The sequence below is a fragment of the Nicotiana tabacum genome, chromosome 9, assembly GCF_000715075.1.
Source record: "Nicotiana tabacum cultivar K326 chromosome 9, ASM71507v2, whole genome shotgun sequence".
NCBI lineage: Eukaryota > Viridiplantae > Streptophyta > Magnoliopsida > Solanales > Solanaceae > Nicotiana > Nicotiana tabacum.
The window spans coordinates 58,559,390-58,582,821 of record NC_134088.1 but is presented as its reverse complement, the minus strand read 5'-3'; the positions used below and the strand labels follow the sequence as shown (position 1 = coordinate 58,582,821).

At 38.0% G+C, this 23,432-nt stretch overlaps 1 protein-coding gene across 1 annotated transcript; it reads right to left on the bottom strand.

Moving 5' to 3' along the window:
* Positions 1–4,926: 4,926 nt before the first annotated feature.
* Positions 4,927–7,287, bottom strand: LOC107806475 (serpin-ZXA-like). The gene is made up of 2 exons (XM_075221067.1): positions 7,016–7,287; positions 4,927–5,404 (listed from the first exon to the last, which is right to left on the bottom strand). The coding sequence occupies exons 1-2, from the start codon at positions 7,285–7,287 to the stop codon at positions 4,927–4,929; spliced, it is 750 nt and encodes a 249-aa protein (XP_075077168.1).
* Positions 7,288–23,432: the final 16,145 nt, after the last annotated feature.

The window sequence follows — 23,432 nt, the reverse complement described above, 5'->3', positions numbered from 1 at the left end:
CTAAGGCCAGAGCTAGTTTTTTGAGGTGAGGGTATCTCATCTAGGCATCAACTATTTTTTTGCTAATGTAATAGACGGGAGACTGCGTACCTTTTTTTTCTCGGACCAAGACTGCGCTGACAGCTACTTCAGATACGGCGAGGTAGACGAAGAGACGTTCCACTGGCTCTGGTTTTGAAAGTAATGGTGGCGATGACAAATATGCTTTTAATTCCTTCAGGGCTTGGATGCACTCTGAAGTCCATTGGAGGCTGTTATCCTTCTTAAGTACGCCGAAGAACCTGTGACACCTGTCCGATGATTGTGAAATGAATCTTGAAAGTGCGGCGATATGCTCGGTTAACCTCTGTACCTATTTTTTGGTTGTTAGGTGTTCTGGTATCCCTTCAATGGCTCTGATTTGATCAGGGTTGACCTCGATCCCTCGCTGCGACACTAGGAAACCTAGAAAATTTCCTGAGGCCACGCCGAATGCACACTTTTCTGATTCAGTTTCATTCTGTACCGTCAGAGTATGTCGAAGGTTTCTTGTAGGTGGTCGATGTGATCTTCTCGTAGGTGGTTAATATGATCTTCTTTCCTTTTTGACTTGACCAGCATGTCATCTATATAGACTTCCATCATTTTGCCGAGTTGGTCTTTGAACATCCTCGTCACTAACCTTTGGTAAGTCGCCCCTGTATTTTTCAGCCCGAAGGACATGACCCTGTAGCAGTACGTCCCCTGGTGGGTGGTGAACGTGGTTTTCTCATGATTTTCTTCTTCCATGAGGATCTGATTATAGCCCAAGTAGGCATCCAAGAAGCCTAGTAGTTCATGCCCGACCGTTGCGTCGATGAGTTGGTCGATATGGGGTAATGGAAATGAATCCTTGTGGCATGCTTTGTTCAGATCTGTGAAGTCTACGCACATCCACCATTTCCCATTCTTCTTTTTCACCATGACCACGTTGGCGACCCATTGGGGTTATTTCGACTCCCTGACAGAGCCATTTTTCAATAGTTTTTCCACCTCTTCGCGTACTGCGTCATTAATTGCGGAGTTGAACTTACGCCTAACCTGCCTCACCGGGGGGTGGAATGGATCGACGTTCATTTTATGCGTGACGATTTCCTTTGGGATACCTGGCATATCTGCATGGCTAAAAGCAAACAAGTCCGCGTTAGTAGTTAAGAATTGACGAAACTTACCCGGTTCCTGAAGTTTGCAGTCGATGTAAGCTTTCTCGCTGTGATCATTTTTATCTAATTGAACGGGGTCGAGGTTTTCAATGGTCGACCCCACAGCTTCGACCGTATCAGGGTCTCTAATGATGTCCTCGCTATCATCACATATCGACCTCAACCCTGTTGATTGCTATGACTCTTTTTCTTTGTCCTTCATTTGTTGAGTGGTCGTGCAATCCAATGCGATGTAGCATTCCCGGGATGTGCGTTGTTCCTCTCATATACTGAATATTTCCCATGGAGTTGGGAATTTGATGACTTGGTACAAGCTAGAAGGGATGGCTCTCATGGTATGTATCCATGGTCGTCCTATTATGGCATTGTATGCTGTGTCTTGGTCCATGATATGGAACGTGGTTTCCAGAGTGACGCCGGCGGCCAAGACGGGGAGTGTGATTTCGCCAGATGTTCGCTCAACTGCATTGTTAAAACCTGTTAGTATGATGCAACACGGGACTATCTTATCTTCGAGTTTCATTTGTGCAAGTACTCGAGGGTGGATAATGCACGCACCGCTCCCATCGTCCACCATAATGCGTCTCACATCGGCATCTAAAATTCGCATAGTGATAACAAGGGCATCATAGTGAGGGAAAACCAAACTGTTGGTATCTGACTTATCGAAGATGATACTTTCTTCGAGTTCATCATACCGTTCGTGGGTGATCGACCGTTTGAGCTTGTGGGTTATGGTAAACTTCACACTGTTGATGGAATCATCGTCGCCACTGCCGATGATAATGTGGATAGTGCGGGTTGGCGAAGGCGGTTTCAGTGTTCCTTGATGTTGTTCACGTCCTTTGGCAAAATTGGTCCTTTCCCGATCCCTCAGCAACTCTTTGAGGTGTCCCTGTCGTAGCATGTTTACGACCTCCTATCTTAGGGCGATGCAATCCTCGGTTTTGTTTCCTCTCTCCTGGTGGAACTTGCAAAGGGCGTTCGATTTTCTGGTACTCGAGTCTTACCTCATCTTCTGTGGCCACTTCACCTTTGGTCCGAGCTTCTCCAAGGCGTAGACTATTTCTGTAGGTGACACACAAAAATTGTGAGCGGATAATAAATGGGGCATACCCATTTCGTTCCAGTGAGTCCCTATCCTTGATCTAGGTGGGCCCTCTTTGTGGTGGGAGGAGGACGCAATGGCGGTTCTGACATATGGTAGATGTCGTTCCTTGTTGGGTCGCGGAGCTGCGAGGTCCCTTCTGATATTATTTCTTCGATCTTTTCTGGATTCTGCTTGTACCGAGGTCAGTCGATAGGTCGGCCCATTGAAGTCGTCCTCGTCTGATGGAAAAGTGTGGAATAATATAAGCAAGAATCTTGATAAAAATGTAGTCTTCGTATCTTTACAAGAGAGAGAGAGAAGAGAGAGAGAGAGAGAGAGAGAGAGAGAGAGAGAGAGAGAGAATCTTTTAGCAAAGTCTGCTCTTATCACAATGAATATAATATGTCTCTATTCCTTATCTTTTTTCCTATTTATATGGGACATACCCCCAACAAACCCTAATAGTACAAGTGCAGAGAATATCCAATGGAATATTCTCTTTAATATCCTATTCTAACAAACTAGCCGTTACAGCTCTTTCTGCGGTGCTCGACCTCGACCATCGTTTGCATCTCGACCACGAGCCTCGCTATTTCCTGGTCGACCTCGACTGACTCTTTTCTCGATGTTACTTTACCCTAAGTATTGAGACAGATTTCAACCTATACAGTTAGTCCCTCCGCTTATTAAGGCCGACCTCATATGACCTTGATGAGCGGATTCTGTTTATTGTGGTTGGCAAAATTGGACGAGCGAGTCGAGTAGTGACGTTTCAGACGAGATGACAATGTGACCTTTCGTGAGCCGCAACTTTCGGAGTCATTTCGTTCCTACTTCAGAATGACGTCATGCATCATTATAGCGCATTTTTTCGATGTTTTGCATCGTTTCCCGTGCATCTGTCGTTTCGGTACCGGTGCTGGGTAATAATGGCTTGATTTCTTGGTTTTGATGCTTGAATTCTTATAAATAGGTAAATGAGGGCATTCATTCGTGTTTTGCGAATTCTTCATATCGAATCCTTGTGTCTTCTTCTCCTTACTTCATTATTGTGTGTCTACTTTCCTGGTTCCGGTGATTCTAGTTGCTTTCAACCCCTCTTCACTTGAATATCCTCTCTTTTGTTGGAACTATGGCCAACGTGTTTTCTGGTCCTGGTGAGGGAAGTAAACCGGTCCCTTTGGTGGTGATTATGCCTCCTCATGCTATGGTCATTTCCGTTGCCATTGAGGATGAGAACTTTCCAACGATGGAGGAGATATTTCCTCGTGGTGAGAAAGTTAGGTCTGACTTCTCGAAAGCGCCTGAAGATGAGCCCGAGGTTTCTGAGTCGGCGATGAAAGAGGCCAATCTAACAGAGCTTAGGGTTAAATTCGACATTCCCGCTCACGTTGATTTGGTTCCTGCAGAGCGGGATGTGGTGCAAACCCACCGTCCCGGGTTGTGCGTTCTATGCTTACCCTTTTCATGTTGGCTACTCTCTTCCCCTTCTGCATTTGGCGGAGGAGTTCTGCTATTACTATGGCGTTTGCTTGGCTCAGCTTTCTCCATATATCTACAAGCTTATTAGGATGCTTACTAAATATGCGAAACTGACCGGGGTCGAGGTCACGCATCTTATTTAGTTTAATCATGTTTGCCTGTTTGGCCTAGATCGTTTTGGTAGATGTTTGTAGAGAGGACCTAAGGAAGTCCAATTACCATACCAGAAAGTTGTATTGCCTTTTCCCACCAGAAAGTTGTATTGCCTTTTCCCACATGCTATCGAATTTTTTGTTCCATATCATTCTTCATATCACAGATAGCCTTCCATACATGAGACTGCCCATTGTACCACCTCTTTATCACTGGATAAGATAGATTGTCTCCACAAGAATTCTTGAGTTTTAAACCTCACCGTAGTCTGGAGGTAAAAGCTATTATTTGTATCTTCAAAAGATCAAAAGATTAAATATTCACAAAAGATTTCATATAATGGTTTGCGGTAATAGAATAGCAAAATGTTATAGGAACATCTCACTGTGGTTCAAGAATACACTATGAACACAAGACTAAGAAGAATAGTTGAAAGTCGGTAACTCACTACCATGTAAGAACTTATGAACAACTGCCAATTAATTTTGAGTTTGTTGTTGATTGGTCTCCACAAATTGCTGAGGTTTTACAAGTTTCTCAACACGCTGTTGGGACATATTATTGCTAAAGCCACCAAATTCACATGACTAGTTGGATGTCTAGACTCTGGACATTGCAAAAACAGTGGAAGGGTAAACTCTACCACCTAAATCTGCTGCTTCGCTCCATATACTTTTTTAATTGTGTCATTTGGATAAATATTTGATAATTTTATTTATTAAAATCTTAGTTTAGCAGCATCTAATCGATAATCTTTTGGTGCTAGAAAAATTTAACATTGCAGCATAACTACACCAATAAAAGAGCATCTTCTATGGAGGCAGAAATCTCATGCTAACATATGTGCAAATATTTTAGAAAAAGAGACATTGAAATGGCTTATTTCCTCAAGTCTTATGTCAAATGACATACTCATAATATTAAAAATAGAGTCATAAGCACTATCGATGTAATAATATCATAGATTTTAAAAAGAACTAAAATAACCAAACAAGCAAGGCTCTCAAGATGTTGGTAATTTCATGCCATAGTTGTAGTATCATCAGATCCATTTAGTAATGGATTTACCACAGCTCCAGTGAAAAGTACCGACCTTGTAATCTCTTCTCTAATCATGAACAAGAAGGGATGATCAGCTTCGAATTTTTTTGGAGGACTTTGATACAAACAACATCCCAAATCATCTTCTGACTCAAAAGTAACAGCAGCTGCCTCGGTACATTTCTCATCAATTTCTAAAAATGCTTTCTGTATTATCATGGACACATATAAAGAAATATTTTTATTTTCCACAACCTCTGTTAGGTCCTTGCAAGTCTTCTCGAAAGGTAGTGTCATTCCCATTTCCTGCATTGCTTTTTCCCCTTCTTCTGTGGTGAATGAGAATTTGAACTTTGGGATGCAAAATGCATCAAGAGTTTCTTTCCATAGCTCGAAATCTTGTGTAAAGAAGTTTGAATCAGAGTTCACTTTCTTCAATAAGCTTGGCAATCCGTCCCTTTATTTAGGAAGAAAGAAGCACATGGAGAAGTCTTTTTTATCATCTTTTCCTTTTTCATAAGGAATTTTCACTGCTTGATAACTTTCAAATGATCCATATAAATAATTATGACAACCAGTCATGAAAGGAACTGAAACCTTGTCTCCGTTGAGTAGGTAAAAATCTTTGTTCTGAGTGAGCCTTTCAATAAAATTGTCTTTCCATGTACCTTTGAAATGTAAGCCGTTTCCAAGTAAGAGCTTTGTGTCTTCCTTGATGTGCTTGGGCTTGAGAACTTGATCAATAAGGCCTTTTGTTGCAGACTTGGCCCATGCATTAGACCTCCTCCTATATTTAAGAGGAATTAGCTTCTTCTACCACCTCCTCCTATATTTAAGATGAATTTACGCGTAATACAATTTATTTAGTACTTAATTAAATAAGTTACAACTACTTTTAGAAAATTATATAAAATATAATTTATTTTAATCTACAACTTTTCATATTTCTAAAATCTCTCCCTTGAGATTCTCTTACCTAATACTATCCTAATATATCTCTCTTGAGATTTACTCTCACCTAAAATGTATTTATCCACATTAATTTTCTCTCAATTTCTCCATTAAAAGATTCGAGTATATCCTAATGTCCCTAACATCTTTCCTCCTATCCTTCCTCCAGCCCACTACAAAATTCTTATACCCTTCTTCATACTCCATTATAGTATATTTTTTATCACTTAATTTGGCTTCTGTGTACAATTACTAATGATATATAGTAGTATATTATATATTATATATTATATATTCTATACATGATATTATATACTTATATATGTGTATATAGTATAACATAAATTAAAGGTACACTGTAATAAAATTATTCTATGTTGGATTTTAAAAGTTTTACTTAATATTTGTATATTGTATAATTACTATGATATATATGTATTGCATATTGTGTATTTATATAAAGTATAATTGTTAAACCTAATAACTCCTCGTGTTTCTTGAAGATGATTTTCTCTAATTAAAATGATACTGATGGTGATGAATTGCAGTAGGAAAATATTCCTATGATAAGTATATCAAAGTGGTGAATGAAATTGAAAGAACAAAAGAATCCCAAAATGTAGAACTTAGTTTAATGGAGGATGCAACATATTTTTATGGAGGATGCCTCCTGGTAATGAGATAATATTGTCATGGTAACCTAAAGTATTTATAGTAATAATCTTTAATTAACGAAAAAGAGAATTTTAAGGGACTAATTATGGATAGGACTAATTATGGATATGGATAGGACTAATTATGGATACGTTTTTAAAATTAGATTCCTTTTTTATAGATACTTTGCCGTATTTTAGGGTTTATGTTTTATACATTTATTACATTTAAGTGATATGCGTTCTCATTATACACAAACTTATTCACTCTAATCAGATGTAAATTTTGACAAAGGCATTAATCCTTCTGAAAATATATCAAGCAATGAAACGGAGTACCTTTTTTTTTTTTTTTCAAAATCCACACTTTTAGCCCTTGTCTTGTAGATATTCTTGACAAGTTCTTGGTAAGACTTTTTGAGGCGAAGTTGTTGTTCCACCCAAAGTGCGCTAAGGAAGCACACATCAGGACCCCATCACTATTGGTCGTCGCTATAGCCGCCATATCTAAGAACTTGGTATTCAGATCATCTATCTTCTCAACTGCAAGATATTCAAGCATCTGTTTTAAAGTAGGTCCCGTTGCTCCGGCCGCCGTCATGTTCAGTACGACAGTGTAAGATAACGGAGACAGCACTATGTTCTCAGCATTGAAGCCCTTTTGGATCTCCTTCAGCATAAGCTCACCAGTAACTTGTGCACAGAAATCCTTCTTCTGTTCTTTCTGTTTCTCCATCTATTCTTGTTTTTGTTTCTGCTCGTCTTCGTTATTGGCTACTATTATATATAGAATTGGATCCTAAAATCCTATAGGGTTGGACTATAGAAAATTTACTGTTTACAACTTGTATTCTGTGGTTACAAGAATTCCCTAGTATATATGGTAACTTTTGGCTACCCAAAATACATGATATTCTTTAACCTCCTGATATTTCTCCATTATGAATTATTTGAAGATATTATTCCCTATTATCATTTAACGTCCCTGATATTGCTCTAACTATCGTCTCTCTCTCTCTCTTTCCGTATAAGTTAGAGTTGCGTTTGGGGGAAAAATAATTTTTTCTCTTTCGAAATCTGTTAGACATCTCAAATAGTATAAGATCCATCCAAAGTAATTTTAGATTTACCATAATCAAATTTTTGCATCTACCCTGTTTAACTACCTCAGAGTCAGACAACTCTAGAATCGAACTGCATATCCATGGAGTTGCTACACTGTTGCATAGAATAGAATGATGGCATTGCTTCGGAGGATTTTATTGGTAGAAGTCTTCATTCTCTCTGCTTATCAAGATTTCAGTGAATTTGGGTTAACAGCAAAGGCATTAGAATCAAAGTTCAATGCTTTCTCAAAGCATGTGGCAACACACACTGGATTTCAACTACCACATGTAGAGTTGAAACATCTTGTTTTCTTGGCCATAGTTATGAAGGGTCTTGGAAGCTTTCTCATCATCTTTGACAGCTCTCTAATTGGAGCTTATATTCTGATGCTGTATTTGGCCATTGCTTCCCCCATCTTGTATGACTTCTAGAACTATGATGTTCACAGCAGAGAATATTCTCAACTTTTTATCAAGTTTTCTTAGAACATGGCATTGTTTGGTGGATTAATCTTTTTCATTGACCTGATGAACATCTCTATGCCCACGAGATCCTCAAACAAGAAGGCTCCCAAAACAAAAATAGATTAATAAGGAAGAGGTAGCTGGTGTACTTTTGTTGCACAGTGCCATACTAGAAATTACTCCCTCCGTTTCAATTGATGTGAACTCATTTGACTGGGCACGAACTTTAAAAAAAGAGAAAAGACTTTTGAACTTGTGGTGTAAAATAAGGCACATATATTTTGTGTGGCTATAAATCAATGCATAAAGGTAAATTATTTCCAAATAAAGAAAAAGATCATTCTTTTTTACACAAACTAAAAAGGAAATATGTTTTTCGTAGCTTCGTATTTTTGCAGTTTTACTATGCACTTACCTCTTAAAGTTCTATTACGGTTGAACTTCCTAACCTTTTTCGAAGCAGTTATCATTATTTCCTTTTGCTGGCTATTTCAAACTTTTGAGAATTATTTAGATATCAACAGTGCGGCCAGGAGGAATATCATTATTTCTTTTTGCAGGGTGAGTTGTTTCCATCCCAATTGCTGTGGATGTAGTTTGTAGCCAATGTTTGAGAAAAAGTTTCATGTTGTATTCACTATATCACAAAGCTGTAATAATTAACCTACTATTATTAACCCACTATCACATGTTAAAATTCTCTATAGCGTAAAAAAAAAACTTAAATCATTATATTAAAGTGTCGGTATGGGGTGTTTTAACATCTTTTCCATGTAACGCCATCACTTCAGTTCTAGAATCTTTTTCGTGCCCGGACTTCATAAAATTTACCTTCACAATTTTTAATAAAATAATGCATAAAATACTCTTTGCATTCGATTCAGAGTTTATGCCTGTTTGGTATTTCAAAAAAAAAAGCCGCATTATTTGTAAAAAAAGATTAAGAAAAGTATTAATTAAGCTAAAATTCTCATAATCAAACATTAATCTTATCGTTGGAAAATTGACCTTGTGCCTAATTCAATCGAAAAAAACTAGCTCATGATATCAGGATTGATATCCAAGTGATCATACACACAACTACTTGAGACCCTTTCATCCCTCACATGCCAAAAAATCAAGATCCTCACCTGAGCTTGGAGTAACATGACATGGATACCAAACAGGTCCATTTTGACTTTGATACTGTGTTGAAAATGAACCTTAAACATAACCCAACTTTAAAAAGTAATGTATACGGGTGAAACCGAGCCCGTGGGATGCCTCGATTTTCGATGAAGTAAACGGAGCAGAAATGTGACTGTAAGGAACCGGAATCGGGGCAAGGAGCTCCTCGAGTCGGGGTCCGGACAAAACACCTGCCCTCGGAAGAATCGGGTCCACGTCCCCCAGGTCCCATTCGAATCCAAAACTTCGGAAAGTATTACCAGATAACCGAGCACGAATAACAAAGGGCCGTGATATCCGTGCCCAGCCGGATGTCACGACGTAAATCTCGGCCCCATCCGCGAGAAAATCACAACACGCAACGCACTCCTCATACCTATAAAAGACATATGTCTCAAGTCGTGGTTGACACCATCGAGGACTCTTCGAAACCCATTTATACATAACCAAGCCATCTGGGTTGAATCCCTCTAACTCAACCAAGTCATGCAGATCACCAAGCCCAAGAGTATTTCCACAACACACCTACAAAGCCTCGCCACAATAAAAGACCCAAAAGAGCCGATCCTTTCTATGACCATGCTAATCTAAATCACTACCAAGCTGATTTGTTTCTTTAAGACCCTCTTGACTTGCTAGTGCACTACGGTCCTTAACCAAAGCTAGCCACAAGAGATCCTAGCATGAAGCTACATTGGCCTAAAGCCCATAAGCCACCGTATTCCTTCTTAAGATCCAATAGTACCGCAACCAAAATGTCCACTCTGAAGAGACCTTCTGTAAATCTGAAGCTGTTTCTTTAACCTCTCTAATACTGAAATGTAGAGTCCATGATGATACAGAAATACCGCAAATCTCGACATCATCTAATGCAAACCTCAGGTCTTAGCTATATACAAATCCGGAAAATCCTCAAATACCACATATTAATCTCGAACTCATTAGAACCTTTTCGCGAGTCATCTACTCTTGCTCTAATCTCTAAATCACTGCCTAAACGAGCCAAACAACTTGCGCCTATTTGCACACCAATACCTAAGAAGTTACCCCACTAATAAGCAACTAAGAGACTCCCTTATCTTGCACAGTACGTTTACCACGAATAACAAATATTATTCATTCCTAGACTTCCACATATCCATAAAGCGTAATATATCATGCATCCAGAAATTTCCTCACTCGAGTCATCCCAAAAACCAGCCTTTTCCAATCACAATTGATCCACAATTATGCCTCAGACCGAAACTAATATAACATATAACCAATATGATTTGTCGATAGCAGACTCCCCCACTTGGCTCGAAGCCATAGAACACAACATCTGATAAATCATAATACCCTTACTCTGTAACTACCATAACCCACATTGTAATTCAACTAAATCCTTTAAGAACTCATGTAACTCTACTCATAAGATACCTCAAATCATCTGCTAAGCGCATATCCATTCTCGTGATAGTCGTGCGATCTTTCTCAAGCAATCCGAACTCAAATTGCAGCATATACGCATCTCCTTGGGTAGGAAGAAAACTCTTTACAGAAACATCACAAGGATCATACAACCTCAGAACATCCCATAGGAGATAACCCACCTGCTTAGATTCAAACTGGCATATCTCTACGCCCTATCATGGTCACAACCACAATGAATTCACTTAATCTTCTCGAGTCTAAACTTGTCAACAAGACATAAGAATCTACGTCATCCCATAAATGAACAACATGAAAGATCCCTCAATACGCTCATAACTCAAGATTGTACAACACATCAAGACAGAAATCAAGCATCCATAGTCCTTTCTCATACCAAGCAAAATTCTTCTCGTCACATTCAAATCATCTAAGCATAGTCCTCAGTCACACTATACTCATCATATAGATATCTAACCACTCACTGAGTAATCAACCTCAATCCTAGGGACACTACCAGACATATAAGTCCAAAAGCACACACTCACACAAATGAAACCACCGAGCCCAAGCTGCAGTCTAAACCTGGCCTCAAGTCCTCCAGCCTGGCTTATAACCACAACACCAAAAACAAATCTCACACCTCATCCATGACATCACAAGTCGTTGATGCACAGTTGGTACCCAAAGCTCAACAACATGTACGAGTGAGTGGGAGGAATTCAAAAAGATACATTTCAAGCTGAATCAATGCCGCACGATAAGGAAAGAAAGATGGGTAATTTTCCTACATACCATGTAGCCTCTCTACGATAGGTATGGATGTCATCATATCGATCCGAAAGACTCTACTAGACACTTACTCATGACTCGTAGAACCTATGTACCTAGAGCTCTGATAATAACCTGTCACGACCCAAAAATCCATCTAGTCGTGATGACACCTAATCCGACCCGCTTGATAAGCCAACTGACAGTCAACATAATTAAAATGAGAATATTAAGGAATCAATAATGAATTAACTAAAATTTTTATACAATAACCCAAGGACTGGTAGTACAAGTCGTGAGCCATTAAGACTTAGATTTACAAAGCTGGTAAGAAATAAATACAATATCTGTTTGGAAGGTACATAAACAAAATTCAAATCTAAGACTACTAAGAACAAGTGGTAGATATATCCGCAATGCGGGTACATCTTCAGTGCCAACTCCCGTCATCCACAACATCTCAACTCTAAGATCTGCACGCAAGGTGCAGAAGTGTAGTATGAATACAATCGACCCTATGTACTCAACAAGTATTATAACTAACCTTGATGAGGTAATAGAAGTAAGAATTATAAATGATACTCTCCAATCACCTGTGCAATTCATAACTCCAACAAGTACAAAACAATAATATGATGAAATCATAGAATCACAGAAAAAACCACCTTGGTACACACAATTTTCTTAACGTACTCTACTCAGTCAACAATCCAGAGTATAAGGAAGATATGCAAATAAATCAGGTAAACATCTAAGGAAATTGCAAGTAAAAATGAAATGCAATAACCAAATATCAATCAGTTGCGGTGCACAACCCGATCCAAATAGAAATCACATCACGGATCTAAGGTCCACATCTGAATCTCAGTAACTGAACCAAACCAATGACCAGCTGTCCCATAGCCCACATCAATCAGAAACCCATTAGTTTCTCAAAATTTGTATGTACAACATTAAGAAGGAACATGAGAGGATGACCCTAGGGGATGAATCCATATCCACACATTGCACAGACAACTCACATGTTGCACGGACAACTCATGTGCTAATAATATCAACCTCACGGACAACTCACGTACTGCACGAACAACTCACGTGTCAATAATATCAATATCTGGATCCGCATGGACAACTCACATGCTCATAATATCAACCGCACGAACCACTCACGTGCCAATATCATAATCCGCCCGGCGTGGTCACAGGCTTAATATTAAAATCCGCCTGGTGTGGTCATAGGCACCAATATCACAATCCGCCCGGCATGGTCATGGCTACCAGTCCCATTCATATCACACATAAAGAAGATATGCAAGAATACATGTACATGATCAAAAAACATCAAATTATATACTTCTCGACTGGTATAAGTGACATGCTAAGATGTATGCATGTGCAAGTGTGATATCGTAGCTCAAATGAGGTAAATACATCACAAAATAGCAATTATCAGGCTCAATCAGAAGATTTACCTTTACGTAACCACAAACATGGCTCAAATAGTTCACAACATGGGTACAAATATAAAATCCATCACAGCATGAAGCTTAGCAATCAACTCAAGGCATATCATAGCATAAGCACTACCCCGAGCATGAATAATACCCCATTGTACGCACATGTGCTTATCCCCACACATGTGCGCCACACATAGCACGTAGCTATCACAATGACTCAGGCAACTAGTGTCTCAACCAAGTTAAGGTAAGATACTTACTTCAAGCAAGCCAAACTGATGCTCTAGAAATGCCATCCCGCATGAATCGACCTCCGAACGGTTCGAAACTAGCTAAAGGAAACTCAAAATCATCAAATACTCAATGTCAACCTGAGCTCGCATCCCAAAACTTGGTAAAACTCACAAATTCCGACAACCCATTCGAATACGAGTCCAACTATACTAATTTCACTCAAATCTGACTCCGAATCGATGTTCAAATCTCAAATATGCACTTTAGAAAAGTTTAGACAAAAACTCCCAATTTCCCTTTTAGATTCATCAATCAAATGACAAAATCAAAGATTGAATCATGTAATATAATCAAATCCGAGTAAAAAATACTTATCCCAATCCATGTGATGAAAATCCCCTCCAAAATCGCCCAAATTCGAGCTCCCAAACTTAAAATGTGATAAAATGAGCTCAAAGTCCGAAAATAACATTTTATATCTATGCTTCAAGTATACCTTTCGCGATCACGAAGCACAAAACTTCACTGCCCACAGAAGACACTTCCCGTTCGCGGCAGAAACCCCGCGAACGCGATGCACACCAATACCAACCTTTCGCGAATGCAGCGTTGACCTCGCGAACGCGAAGGCAACTCCAACAGCCCCAGCTTGTCAAATGCAAATGCAAATGCAACCTCCTCTTCGCGATCGCGAAGAGCGAAGATTTCCAGCCAGACAAACAACCCTTCGCGAATGCGGTCCCCTACCCGTGGATGCGAAGAACAAAGTTCCTCTAGTGCAAATCCTTATTCGCGATCGTGATGACTCCCACGCGAACGTGATTCACTGCAAACATTAGCAAAAAAACCAACATTCCAAACATAAGAGAAATGTTCTGAAACCACTCCAAACTCACCCAAGCCCATCGGGACCCCGTCCGAACATAACTACAAGTCACAAACATAAATGGACCTAATCGAGGCCTCAAATCACATATCATAATATCAAAACTATGAATCGCACCTCAAATCAAGTTTAATGAACTATTTTAAAATTTTAAATTCCAAACTTACGTCGAACATGTCTAAACAACTCGGAATCACTTCAAATTTTGTACACAAGTCCCAAATGACATAATGAACCTATTCTGACTCCTGAAATATCAATCCGAATCCGATAATATTGAAGTCAACTCCTGGTCAAACCTATGAACCTTCCAAACCTTTAAATTGCCAACTTTCGCCAATTAGAGCTAAAACCTTATAGAAACATCCAAATGCTAATCCGGGCCTATGCCCACGTCCAAAATTACCATCTGTACCTAACATATCCATCAACACTTTGATCCGAGGTCAAATACATAAATGCCAAACTTGGTCAACTCTTCCAACCTAAAGCTTCCTAGTTAAGAATCATTCTTCCAAATCAATCCCGAATCACTCGTAAACTAAAACCAATGATACGCACAAGTCATAATACACCATATGAAGCTACTCATGACCTCAAATCACCGAACTAAGTGTAAATTCTCAAAACGACCGGTCGGATCGTTACAAATATTTTTTGTGCAATTAAGAAATGTTATTGTGCTATAATTAGAGGATATGTAAAAGTCTTTTTTCATGCTATGTTAGCTGTCACAAATATTCGCTAAATGGATGTTCGTTGATAATGAGACTTCATTTGATTTTTAATGACTATGAGAAGTTTACTATGGAGGCATGTCGAAGTTTAAATTTTTTATTGGATTGTCAATTCAGTCGAAAATTCAACTCCAATTAGCATAATTTTATAGGAGAAGTAACATAAGTTGTAATTATTTTTTTAAAATATTTAAAAGAACAAATTAATTTTATTTTGAGTTGAGGATGAGACAATAGCTTGACAAGAAGTACTACTGCTTCATGAACATACAGGCTTTGCTCTAAAGTAACATCTAGAAGAATAATGTTTTTCAAAACGTTGAAAAGAATGTAGAAGATTTACCAAAATAAAGTACACAACGGAAACTCATAAACGAAGAAATAATTCTTTTTAAAAAAGAAAAGGAAGTAACTCATGGAGTAAGCAAATATATATATTTGTAAAGCGTAAGTCCCTTGATATATGTTTATATAATCGTAAGTATGATTTTAGTAGTTGCATGTTATTGACAATAAATTGCAGACCTTAGATCTTCTTATGATGAGTTACATTGGAATAAAATCAAATGAAAGAAATTGATTAAAAAAGCTAAAGTATTATTGATGTACTTCATGCAACTGCCGTTTACTCGAATCTATATTAGTTAGAAGGTTTTTTACTCCTTTATCTTTGACTCTCAACTCAATGCATCACATACTGGCGAATCCTTCTCCTAAATATTTGAGTAAACAACCTATGACTTGAGATTATCTAAATCCCTAAATCGAGTTAAAAATTATCAAATTTAAGAAAGTTTTAAAAAATAATTATTTTATAACAAATACATTCTTTGAATATTATTTACATATATTGTTTATAATTTGTTTTACGGAATATACGCGCAACGCACGTGTACAAAAACTAGTACAAAATATTAGTGTTGGTTTAAATCAGTGGCGTTATTGTGACCTATACCAATAACGTGAGGATATGCACTGTTGGTTTATATTATTGCTTAAGTGAACGTGAGGATATGCACGAAGGGTGTTTCCGTATTTATTATTATTTTATAATGTAAGGATGAGTGTAAAAGCCGAAGGGTGATGCCTTATAATTTTTTATATATTATAATGTGAGTATGAGAGTAAAACTACGAAGGGTGATGCCGTGCAATTATTTTTACATTATAATGTGAGGAAGAGAGTAAAAACACGAAGGGTGATGACGTGCAATTTTGTTGATTTGATTGCTTTTTTACTTTGATATTTAGAATCTGGACTTGGATTTGTGGTTTTGTTATTTACTTTTGAAAGAGGGTTACTCAGTGACACTTTACTTTATTGTCACGGCCCAAAATCTACCTAGTCGTGATGGCACTTAAACCAATGCTAGGTAAGTGTAACATATAAATAGATAACCCAAGTGAAAGATCAAAATAACAAGAATGATAATAACTGAAGTCTATACAACTTCCCAAGAACTGGTAATACAAGTCATGAACCACTATGATTTAGATTTACAAACTGGTATGAAGAATAAATACAACATTTTTTTGATGTTTACATAAACAAAATTTAAAATTTTAAACTACCATGAACAAAAGGTAGCTTGAATTAGGAATGCGGGTACGTCTTCAATGCTAGGTTCGTCTTCCACAGCTACCCAACTCCAAGATCTGCACACAAGGTGAAGAAGTGTAGAGTGGGTACAACCGACCCTATGTACTCAGTAAGCATCTTGAGTAATGTCGGTGAAGTAGTGACAAGGTCTTAAGTTAAAAAATACACACTCAATATTTTACCTGTGCAGATGATAAGCAGAGAGAGCAATAGGACAAAGAGACACGAAATAATTACGTATAGCTGAAAGAAGAATACAATTGACAGAGGGCCCCCAGAATATCATCACTTCTCACTATCACAACACAATACGATAACAGAAATCAATAGACAAGAATAACCATAATAATTCTTCTCCGTTGCGGCATGCAACCCGATCCCATATATAATTTCTTCTCTGTTACGGCATGTAACCCGATCCCACATATAATATGAGTACCGTTGCGTCGTGCAACCCAATCAAATATATAATATCAATATCGTTGCGGTATGCAATCCGATCCCATATCTCCTAATATCGTTGCGGCGTGCAACTTGATCCCATATATAATAAATTCATACATAACTGTTTTATAATAAACAAACACAGAAATTTACAATGTAATGCCAAGAAAACAAACATGTGGAATTCAACTAGGAAATACAAACTAAACAAGTAAGATGAACAACACAACATCCCAGAGCTAGTCTCCCATATATAAAGACAAGGCTTCCACAAAGCACAAATACACAGCCAATCCAAAAGTCACCCAACCCGGCTAAGAAAAGAAGTGTAAAACATGAAACGAGGAAAGATGTATATCAAGCAAAAACAAGAATTAAGTGGAGGTATATAATAAGTGAAATCATGAAACAAGTTGAGGCATGTAGCAAGTAAGGGCATATAGCAAGTGAAGGCAGATAGTAAGTGAAGGCAGATAACAGGTCAAGACATCTAATAAGTAAATCACGTTACAAATAGAGGCATGTGGCATGATTGGGCTAATAACAAGTAAAGGCATGAATTTGAAAGGACATGTAGCAAAAGTAAGTCAAGTACAAGCATATGAGTAACAGTAACAGGCAAGATAGTAATATAGATATAGCACTAAAAAGCCAAATAGGAACACACAAAGGTAACAACATAAGGAACACAAACCGAAAAGTAACATACAAAAAAATGAAACATTATAGGAAACCAAAGTAGAGGGAATTTTAGTGTTTAACGAACGAGTAATCATAAAAAGATTCTAACTCCCATTCCTCTCACGTGGTAACAACCAATCGGCCAATCTTATTTCACACTGCTCGACAATACTCACCGTGCCAACATCATATCAACCGAATGAAAATATCCATCGTGCCAAACATAGCCCTAAGACCCCAATCATCATATTTTATTACGGATAAAGAACTCAAGTAACATGAAAATAACATGTATAAAGAGGTGTTCATGATGCTACAATCATTAAAGTATGTGAACATTCTCGAAGAATAACACATTTAAATCCTTTTAAGATATCATATATTATAGAATGATTTCTAATATAGATCTTTGAGTTTATTAGTCATAGAATTAAATAAAACATAAGTCAAGGGATCATCAAGTTCAACGAAGTACAAAGAAGCATATAATTCTCCCTCTCGAGCATGAAAACCCTGGCACATACCTATACGCTCGTCACCTTGTATATACATCACCGCCGCATGTAGAAAATAATATCATTTAGTAGAAAAAATTATCCAACAAAGTTAGGCAAGATACTTACCTTAAATAAGCTAAATCAATACTCTATAAAGCCCTTCCCGCGTAAATCAAATTCCGGACGGTTCGAATCTAGCCAACATTACTTTAGATGATAAATAAAAGTCATAGGAAACGATTTAGAATAATAAAGCTTCGATCTTTATCTAAAATCAAAAAGTCAACCGCGAACTTGCACGCCCAAACCCGACAAAACTCATAAATTTCAAACACACATTCCAATACGAGTATAAATGTATGTGTTTCATCCAAATCTAACCTCAAATTGTCCCTCAAATCATCAATTTATGTTTAGAAATTTGTTTACTAAAATTCTCAATTTCTTCAATTTGATTTATCAAACAATCACTAAATTGAAGATTGGAACCACGAAATATAAACAAATCCGAGTCAAAAATACTTACCCCAATCTAAATTATAAAAATTTTCTCCAAAATCGCCCAAATCCGAGCTCCAAAACCTTGTGAGAAAAAGTGACTAAATTTCGGAACAAGTAAAAAAATACAGTAGTTGTTCCAGCTCGAATCAGATCTTAGATGACCCCGAAACTCACATTTGACAAGCCAAACATAATCCTTGTGAGATTACACCTAAGATAGTTTTTGAATCACCCAATTTGTCCTTGAAATGAGGGAGATATGATGCTATAAAGTTTTAAAGGAAGTCTAAAAAATTCAAGGACATAATCGGTATTTTCGGAATTGCTTACACTAGAAAAATCAGCAATGACAAAAATTTCGTTTTAGCACCCAAAACTCATTCGGAACCTCCCGTATACAAATAATATATGTATGTCAATTATAAAATATGCTACGAACCTGCTCTTGCACTCAAAATATCGAAAAGAGATCGTCTTGACCCGATATTGATCGTGGTCAAACTCCAAATCCTTAACTTAACTAGTCTCTCAACCAGTGAACCTAAACATACCCGAGCCCTTCGGGACCCTATCCAATCATACCAACAAGTATAAATATATTATCCAAACTTATCCAAAGGCTTAAAACACCCACAGAAATATCACAACAAATAATCGAGGCTCAAACCTAATAGAATTTCTCTTAAGTTGTTAAATCTTCATTACTTCAAAAGAGTGTCTGAATCACATTTACACACTTCAGATTGCTTCCAAACTTTACACCCAAGTTCAATTCAACTATATAGACTATCCAAAGTCTCAAGACACCAATTGGAGTCCAATATCATCAAAGTCAACTCTTGGTCAAACTTATAAACTCTTAAGTTCTTCAAATTGCCAACTTTCGACAAATAGTGTCGAATTCTTCTAAGAACCTCTAAAATAAAATTCAAACATACGTACAAGTCCAAAATCATCCTACGAACCTATCAGAACCATAAAAACTTGACTCCGAGTCTGTTTACCCAAACGTCAAACCTAGGTCAACTCTTCCAAATTAAAGCTTTCAAATCGAGAGTCATTCTTCCAAATCAATCCTGAACCACTAAAAAACTAAAACCGACCATACACGCAAGTCATAATAGATCATATGAAGGTACTCAAAGTCTCAAACCACTGAACAGAATGCTAAAGCTCAAAACCACCGATCGAGTCGTTACATTCTCCCCCATTTAAATATACATTCGTCCTCGAACGTGCCAAGAGTCATTTTCAAATCCATCAAATCATTGTATAAACCCGCCATACACATAATCATGGGTGATCCCACGTCACCTCAATTCATAAAATCCCATCGACACAATCTCGACTGAAGATTCTTCCTTTAACCTTAACCGATAAGCCTTAGAACCAAATTTCAACATCGAGGACTCCTTCTAAGATCCAATTCTTGCATACACACACTGTATCAATCTCAACCAGCTGCAAAAATCATAAACATATTCACAAGATATAAGACACAATGCAGCGCATCGCTCATATGCCCATAGCAATATCGCTAACTACAATAGCTGCCTATTATAAAATCAGGTACTGGTAACAAACCTCATATCAAATAAAACTATGTTCCAAACCTTTGTACTCTGCCAATGATGAAAGAAGCATGGAGAAACTCATAATCACTCACCCAATCAACAAGTCGCAGATTTCTCTCGTCCGACAAGGATCATTCCCAAATTCTTAGCGGAGATATGGTATTATTTTTCCAAACATTCCTTACCCTAATATGATGGTGCAAATCCCAAGTTCAAAAACCTCGTCTCACCCAATATAAGAAGCCCAACCGAAGAGTCACACCAAAAGCCATATGGAACCTCATACAATTCGGTCCGTACACCAAACAAGCTCATCCCACAAAGGGAAAACAAAATACACAAAATAAACACAAGGAAGGGTATCCCAAATAACTCTATTGCGGCACGCAAACCGATCCCAACCATATTAATCCACATAGGGATACCCATCGAGCCATAATGCTCGAGCTCACTAAGAACATGCGCGTCAATATCAAACACGATAGAGTGCACAAATATAATTGTGGGGAGGTGAGTAGGCATAATACAATATGGAAAAAAGGGCGAGCACAACTAGGGTGCAACAAGTAAATCAACATCATAAGAGTCATCTCACTCATATATCGCCACAAGGCCTAAACGGGATTACAACATGCGTGCAATAATCAAGTAGCCTCACAACCTGTCATAGTGTAAAAGAGAAGCATATAACATAGACCATGGCACGAATAACATCCATTCTGCCCGATGATATACCTACAGTAACAGTTGCATAAAAGTAAGCAAACCCGATTTGATATAGAATACTCAGTCTCATTAGGACTACAAATAGCCCCAAATCAATTTCGAGCATCCCCAAATAGGTAAGCAACCTTCCAAAGTCCATAGAAACCTATCCATAACACATACCATCAACTATCCAATTCTTATCATATCTTCACAATCTGCAATCAAGGAATAGTCTACCTACGTGTACATTAAGTCTCTAAACATCAAGAATATCAGAATCTCCATATTCGATCCTAACTCTACTACTCAAATGACTAATACATCACTTATACATAATCATCTTACGAAAAATACTCACATAGGTCTTCTGCGCCATGTAGCAAAACCTGAACCACAACAGCCAAAAGCAGGCGATCATCGTAACACTAGTCAAGTATCCAAACGAAAAACACAATGCTCCTCCTAAATTGTACACTCTATTCAGGCGATGAAAATAGTGCTAGCATTCTCTTAAACACCTGAAATGGTCCCTGCCTTCAAGAACTCATGACCTTCCCTTCGAAACTAAACCGGAACCTTGCCTATGCAAATCTCAATTCCACACAGATCACCGCAACTATCAATGCCAACTAGTGGAATACGAAAATCTCATAATCAACTTTGAATCACCAGTAGGATAAACACCCCATCGACTAGAAACTTCCTACTTAACCTTGTCCGGGAAAACATCACAACGTAGCAGACCTCCTATACCCGTAGAATATATCGACCCCAAACCGTGGACATAACCAACGTGAATTATTTGAAACCCATTAACACATAACCAAGTCATTAGGGCTGATTTCCTCTAACTCAACCGAATCACGCAGACTGCCAAACCCAAAAGTAACTCAACACGAAATGCTCGCTCTAAAGGAACCTTCTGTGAAACCGAAGTCATTTCTTGCATCTCTCTAGTGCTGCCATGTAGAGTCAATATTGATATAGAAGTACCGCAAATGCAGACACCATCGACTACTGATCTCAAGCCTTATACATACACAAATCCAAAAATCCTTAAATACCACAAGTGAATCTCGAACTCATCGGCGCCTCCACGATAGCCATTCACATAGCTCTAATCTCCAATACACAACAAATACGCACTGAATAACCTCTACATCACCAGCATATGAATATACAAAGAAGCAGCCAAGCGATTCCTTTTTCTTGCACACAATATCCACAACGAATAACAAGCTCGAATCATTTCGAAGTCATCCTTTTTAAGTCATAGCTAATCCACAAGCGTCCTTTAGTCTAGAAACTGATATAACACATGATCTTACAATCCAATCATCGATAATAGATTCCCCCACTTGGCTCAAAGCCATAGAACACATTTTCGGTAACCAACAATACCCTTCCTTCATAGCTTCCCCGATCCCGCACTGTCTGTCAGCCAAATACTTCATAAACTTATGTAACACTAGTCATAAAACACTCCAAGGACTCTGCCAAGTACATACTCGTCCTTGTGACAGTCAAGCCAACTTCCTTAAATGCTCCAAAATTACAAGATATGCATTCCGCTAAAAAGAAGCCTCATATGAAACACACGACCTAAAATCTTCACGTAAGAGATAACCCACCGGCTAGCTCAAATCAACACCTTCGCATGATCCCACCATGGTCATTTTAACTAGGTAACCAGACACATCAAGACAGTGATCAAGCATCCATAGCCCTTCATAGCCTACTCCCAACATCACAAGTTGTCGGTGCATGCTAATACTTGGTGCTCAACATCACATACGGACGAATGGAAAGAAATTGAAGTTGCAGGCTTCAAGTTGAAACAAGATCGCACGATAAGGAATGAAAGAAGGGAAGTTTCCTAAATGTCCTGTAGCCTCTTGAACAAAGGTATGGACGTTATCATACCATTCCGCAAGGCTTTTCTAGACATTTGCTCATGACTCATAGAACATATGAACCAAGTGCTCTGCTACCAACTTATCACAGCCCAAAATCTACTTAGTCGTGATGGCACCTAAACCAATGCTAGGTAAGCATAACATAGAAATAGATAACCCAAGTGAAAGATCAAAACAACAAGAATGATAACGAGGTCTTAAATTAAAAAATACTCACTTAATATTTTACCTGTGCAAATGATAAGTAGATGGAGAAATACGAGAAAGAGACACAAAATAATCGCATATAGATGAAACAAGAATACAACTGACAGAGGGCCCCCGGAATATCATCACTTCTCAGTTTCACAACACAATACGATAACAGAAATCAATAGACAAGAATAACCATATATAATTTCTTTTCCGTTGCAGCGTGCAAACCGATCCACATATAATATGAATACCGTTGCGGCGTGCAACCCGATCAAATATATAATATCAATACCATTACGGCATGCAACCCGATCCCATATATAATAAATTCATACATAACTATTCTACAACAACAAAACACGAGAAATTTACAACGTAATGCCAAGAAAACTAACACGCGGTATTCAACTAGGAAATACAAACTCAACAAAGTAAGATGAATAACACAACATCCTAAATCTAGTCTCTAACATATAAAGACAAGGCTTCCACAAAGCACAAATACACAACCAATCTAAAAGTCACCCAATTCG